This window comes from Lutra lutra, chromosome 10 (assembly GCF_902655055.1).
Source record: "Lutra lutra chromosome 10, mLutLut1.2, whole genome shotgun sequence".
NCBI classification, from domain to species: domain Eukaryota; kingdom Metazoa; phylum Chordata; class Mammalia; order Carnivora; family Mustelidae; genus Lutra; species Lutra lutra.
The window spans coordinates 28,675,566-28,681,823 of NC_062287.1; the positions used below are offsets into that span (position 1 = coordinate 28,675,566).

General features: G+C 49.6%; 1 protein-coding gene across 1 annotated transcript in view; it reads right to left on the reverse strand.

The window, feature by feature from the left end:
- The window catches only part of OPCML (opioid binding protein/cell adhesion molecule like), a 1,116,407-nt gene extending 1,110,369 nt beyond the window's left edge, over positions 1-6,038 (reverse strand). The window contains 1 exon segment of the mRNA XM_047693689.1: positions 5,730-6,038. Coding sequence (XP_047549645.1) covers positions 5,730-5,790 — 61 coding nt within the window. The 5' untranslated portion in view covers positions 5,791-6,038.
- Between the last annotated feature and the right edge of the window lie 220 nt (positions 6,039-6,258).

Consider the following 6,258-nt stretch of genomic DNA (forward strand, 5'->3'; position numbering starts at 1 on the left):
TGTGTGTGTGTGTGTGTGTGTATTGACTTGAGGAGGAGAAGGTGAAGACAGGAGAGAATATGTATTCACACACCAATAAGAAGGGAATAGAAAGCAATTGTCTTAAAAGTTTTTCTCTGGTTATAGGATTATATTTTGCTCCGCCCCAGAAGTACTTTCAATTTTGCCCCTCACCCTACAAACACCACTGTCTTGGAGTACAGAACAGAGTGGTATAGAAATCTGGTAAATGGAATGATATCCATGCCCCTCTGTGTTACCACCCCCTGCCCTCCAGGGAAAGGCAGAGGTAACCAAGGCCTCACAGATTAAGAAGCAAAATCCAAGTCTCAGCCTCCCACCAGCAGCATAAAAAGGCAAGAGGGACAAATGTCCCCAGGCGCTTGGTGTCTATAGCGGGGACAGGAGTGGGAGAATAGAGCAGAGCTGCCCCAAGCTCATGCCAGCCTGTCTCCCTCCTCTGAGTGCCTGCCCAGCCCCTGTGTCTGGAAGGTGTCATTCAATGTCCAGAGGTGCTAATATCCACCGCTTCTGACAGCCTGGCTTGTCAGCAGCCACAGGCCATCTGTGAGCTGACACTTGAGTTCACTGACAGGAATAGCCAGGCTTTGCTTTCCCTCTGTCCTCTCTCCCCAGCCCTAACCAGCTGCAAGCAGATGGCAGCCGGCCATGGGCCCCTCTCCAGTGAGCCAGGGACAGGAAAGTCACAGTACATAGGCTGTGGGTGATGGGGCTCCTGGAGTACCACTGTCCAAGGCTGATAAACAAGTCCATGTCCATAACAGCCCACCAAAAATATTGCAAAACAATGTTTTGGGAAACCATGGAGCCATGTCTGCTGCTCTAGTTTTCAATGCAGAGAAACCAACGTCTGGGAAGCTCAAAGTCAGCAAGCATATCTCATTGGGAGTCCAAAAGGAGAATGCTGAATAATTTCCTATTTTACTGGATCTATGTTTCTTGGGGCAGGAGAGTACCTTACTTAATAGATTTTGTTTAATTAGAACCTGTCTTCCTGGATAAATGAATGGATGAATTATATTCAGATGATTTTCATCACTGTGGTAAAGACAGTGTCACTGGTGAGCTGGTATGGTCCTGGCTCATCTTCTTCCTTCCTCCACAATAAGGAGTGCTCACTCCATCTACGTGCAAGTCGCTGTTTGCCCTATTGTTAGGAGACCGTAATGAGGTGTTTTGTCTTTGCTTTCAGTGACAAAAATTCAGAAATGTTCCACTTGTTTTCATCTAACTTAGACTTTTGGCTATTCTGTCCAACTGGAAACAAAAAGCATACATCATTAGAACCCATTCTACAGATTGGTAGGCTGAGGTTCAAGGGAATACCTTGAGCCAACCAAAGAAATCTCAAAGAATTCCTTCCCAGGTCTCAGTCTTCTGCTTTTCACACTCTTAGAGGCTTAGGGGAAGTCCCATCTCGGTGTACTCACACTCTGCCCCGTGAAGCTCTGACACGGATTTAAGACAGGGAGCAGGAGGAGGAGTGTAGTAGTTAGTGGCTGATGTGGGAGGCTGAGGCCCAGAGCTGCTACATAACGAACTCCACGCAAGTGCTAACTGTCTCAAGAATCTTCTTCTGTAATTTTCCGGGCTACAGAGACATGGCAGAAGGTTCTAAGAATGACAGAAAGCACAGAGCAGACAGGACTGAAGCAACACACAGGGACCTCAAGCTATTTGGGATCTCTGATTAATCTCAGGTTGAGCAATGCTGCCTGGCTCCAGGCTATTGAAAAAGCCATCTTTATGAGGCTGCTGACACCTGTCTCCTTCTCAGGCCTGCTATTGCCACTGGGCCAATGCTGAGCGCTGACAGCATGTAGCCCGACCTTATTAACATGTCCATCATTTGTAAGGGATTGAGGGCTACAGGGTAGGTTGGGGCAGAGGGGCACAAATCTATGATTGGCAGAAGGATGACGAAGTCTTGACAATAAATGGGTGCTCAGTCCTTGTCCATATCTCATATCTCATTTATAGTTGAGTCTAGGGCTGGGATTCTCCCATGGCAAAGGGTTCTCCTCTTGAGTCCCTCATGCAAACCAGGCAAACTTAGCCAGCTCCTCAACTCTGTGCTGGCCATGGGGAAAGAATTCATGGGAATTTGGATGTAGAGGCCACCCCAAGACTCACCCAAAGCCAAGCATTCCAGCCCAAGGAACCCAAAACCCAGGGCACTTCCCTACAGGAAGATATGAGAATGTATGTGGGGGTAAAGGAAGACCCCTACCCCCGACAGAGCTTTCTATGTGAGTCCAGGGCTTTCAGACCAAGCATGATTAAATATGGGAGGATGTGGCTGTGGTTGTGAATCCAAGCTGACAGATCTGTGCATGGGACACAACTCAGTCCAGCCCAGGTAGATGGGGACGCTTTACAGCCAACTGCCCTGCTTCGAGTCACGGCATAGGAGGCACAAGCAGTATCTGCCAGGGAGAAGGGGACAAACAGGAGGTAATGGTCTGAACTTGAGAAAAGAAGGGCTGTGCTGTGCTCTAGGGTACTGAGCCTTGACCACTAAACACAGCAACACGGCCTCACCCCGCCCCCATAGCATCCTGCCAGGTTTTGAACCTGAAGGGAAAAGGCAGGCAGAAGATGGGTTTCTACTCGAGTGCTGCAGGCCACAGATACATAGATTTTAAAGTGCAGACCAAGTGGGTTTACAGTGCTTCAGAAGGTTCTGCCAGGCTTGTTAGAGATGTATGTCTAAGGTGGGGGCAGGGATTCTGCATTTTAATCCCTTTCCCCCACCCCATGCCCAACCCCACCCCGTGATTTGAATATAAATGTCCTTCCCTCCAGGCTTCTCAGGGCTTGCTCCTCCAAGTTACTCATCTTTCCACCAAGCCCCCAGACCCAAGATCCACAGGGCTCTCTGCACAGACCCATCTCTCCTCCTACCTAGGACCACAAAAGCTCATGATCTAAAGAATGTCTCAAGCCCTAGTGTGACCCTAGTGTGACCCTTAAATTGTCAAGATAAGTCCTCTCCCCAACTTGGATGGGGGTTCATTACATTTTCCACTTGTTACTGTCTTTCCCATCCCTGAGATTCAGCCTAGAAAAGCAATCTATGACCATCAGTCTCTCCCTGGAAAGCACCAAGAGGCGACAATATTCGCCTTAAAATCATTCTGGGATGGAAGCATGTTTACCAAGATATAGAAGGCTGCAGAATAAAATGGCATCAAGGCCTAACCAGGTCAGGGTTTTACTATAACATTAGCCTCTGTCTTAAGACACAGGAAAAGGAGGTGGCTAATGAGCTGGTGTTAATCCCGATGGGAGAAAATGCATCATTTGAAACAAAGAAAAAGAAAAGTCTAAAAGCCTGATGAAAGAAGTAAGAAGCAAGGAGGAAGAAGTCACAAGTAAGCCATGTGTGCTCGTCAGAACTTCTGGGTCCCACAGAAACCCCTCATGAAGTGTTTTCCTTCTCTCCACACACGCTTCCCAAAGCCAACCTTTCCTCCTCCCTGGAAGACATCTCAGGGCGAGCTCCTGGCACAGTTAGCATACGGAGTAGAGTAGCCTCTGAGCCCCAGTGACCCGAGGCTCTCCCCTGTGCCCTGCCCTCACTCCTGCCCACCACACTTTATTCTGGGGAGGGCCGAAGGGCTGGGAAGGCTGAGGTCATTCCCTTGAGCACAGCTGGCTTTAGGTACAGAAGCTTCTCCAGCAAGCAAGGTCAACACCCTACCAATGGAGTGGAGCTGCGTTTGCGGGTGCCGTGGGACCTCTAGAGGGAGGTCTCACCCTGATTCCTTCAAGGGTGCACTGCAATGCAGCTTCAGCTGGCTAGGACTCACCCCCTCCCATTCTGAGGTATAATTTTCTGATCCCTTTCTGGAGGAAGAGCAAACCCACAAGCAAGAGCCCTTGGGAAGGGGGTACTGAGCTCTGCTGCTCTTCCTGCCTGGGCCCCAGCACAGGGGAGGAAGGCAGTCTGGCACCAAGAGGCCCCAGGGGCTGCCACTCAGTCAGGGGACTTGCACACACAGGAAAGTTTGTCTTCTCACACTGTGGACCCAGAGTGCCCACCTGGCTCCCTCTATCAGGCTGGAGCAGGTACTGAGTGCTCCCTGCCTGCCCTGCCTTTCTCCCCGGAACCCTGTCTGGCCAAAACCCCCTCCCAGGCTGGAATCTGAAGAAGAATGACAGCACCACGCACTCTGAACTTCTCAGCCTAAAGAACAGCTGGGAACACGATTCTGCAGAGCCATCCCTGCTACAAGAAGTACGATTTTTAAAAAACCTTGGACAACATCATACGAAGAATTTTTTTCTTTTTTTTAAAGTCACTTCTCTCTTCTTTCTCCCCAGTAAACTTTTGTTTTTCTAATTTCACTCTGGTCCTTAGAAATATTAGGGCTTTAATGTCTTGAGAATAAAAACCAAAACCAAGGGATTCTCAATAAAAAAAAATAAAATTATGCTTTCTACCTCTATCAGGATATGTAGGATTTAAGAATCTCAGAATTTGCGTCTGTGTATATATGTATGGGATTTTACATTAAGCTAATGTTTACCCAAATGCATGTATTTCAATTTGTTGGGGTGGGAGGGGATGGGAGGAGGGAAAAGAAAATCCTTACTGGTTTGGGGTTTAGTATGGAAACCCCACAGACACTTTGATGCTGCCTAAAACCTTGGCAAGCATAACCCAGTCCCTTCAGCATTGTTTGAAGGATGCCTGCAGGCATTCAGTTGTCTGCTTGCGAGCAGCACGGGTACAATTATCAAATCTATTAAAACGTGTTGGGTTTTGCAACACTTCCATTAAGCTCATTCTGGTAGGATTGCAGCATCTTACCTGTGTCACTGCAGATTTGTTTTCCCCAAGCAAGTAACTGCTGTGATAGGTAGGATCACATCTAAATCACTAGATAAGGTAGGGAAGATGCTGAGGAGAATCAGGTAAATCCCAATTCCCAGCCTTCTCCCAGAAGAACATGCCAAATTCTGTCACGGGAAATACACATTTCCCAGGTGAGGAGTAGGAGGAGACAGTGAGTAGATTGTAGATTCCAAAAGCATAATCTGCCCATTTGGCGGAAGGATAAAGAAAGGGTGAGGGGTGGTAGACGGACTGTGTGAAGACAAGAAATGCAGGAGCAGAGGAGGATCAGGAGAGCAAAAGGAGCTGGAGTGAGAGAGTGGGGAGACCAGGTTCAGGAGGGAGGGGGGAGGGAGGGGTGGAGGGAGAGCAGTGGAGAGAAAAGAGACAGGCAGAGAGACTGGAAAAAAGAGAGAAAAGGGGACCAGGAGAGGTGGAGACTGATTCAGAAACAGAGAGAAACCAGAAGGAGACAGAAATAAGGGTGCTCCATCTGTCCTGCAGGTCCCAATACAAGCGGCCAGAAGGATTTACGACTGGGAGTTTCAACCCCTCTTCTCTTACCCCTGGGACCACAACTGGTTAATGCCAGTTGGTACCTTGCAGAGAAACAGCGGTGCCTCACAGCAGGGTGCAGCTCTCGAACCCAGCTCAAGGATCGCATCGCAGGGAACAGAGAGCAAATCCTGTGCTGCAAGCATCTGCATGCGTGTGAGTGAGGAGCGGATGTGTGTGCAAACCTACCTCTTTCCCCCACATGCATCTCCCACTCCCTCTCTTCCTCCTGGGCTCTCCTCCTTCCCCCTTCCTCTTCTGCTCTAACATCTCCAAATCGCCCCAGGAATAGACGGACCCCTTCCCCCGGTACCTGGGATGAAGAGCAGGGCGGTCGTCGCGGAGAAGACGATCCAGCAGGCGGGGTGGTACATCTTGAGGCTGTGGTGTCTCAGCTGCTGGGCTTGCTAGTGCTTCTGCTGCTGCTACCGCTGCTGCCTTCCTCTGTGCTGAATTCTGAGCAGGTTTAAATCCAATGTTTGCAAAGGGAGGGAGAGAGCAAAAGAGAGAGGGAGCAAGAGAGAGCGCGCGAGAGATGGGAGCAGGCAGGCAGCCTCTCTGATTTTTTTTTCTTGCACATACACACAACTGGTAAGAATCATCAGCACCAATCTGTACAGGGCTCAGAGCAGACCTCCTCCAAGGCACGCATTGGCTCCACTCTGCTGAGCGACACCCGGAGGCTTTCCTATCTGGGAGGCTTGACTCCGAGGGGAGTTGAAGCCTGTCCCTTCATCACCTCTCACCCGGAGCTCGGCAGTGTGCACTGGTGTCTGTGTCAGCATGCCAGTGTATGGCTTCTGTGGGCACACACGAGCGCCTCGGTGGGCAGTGGGGAGGAG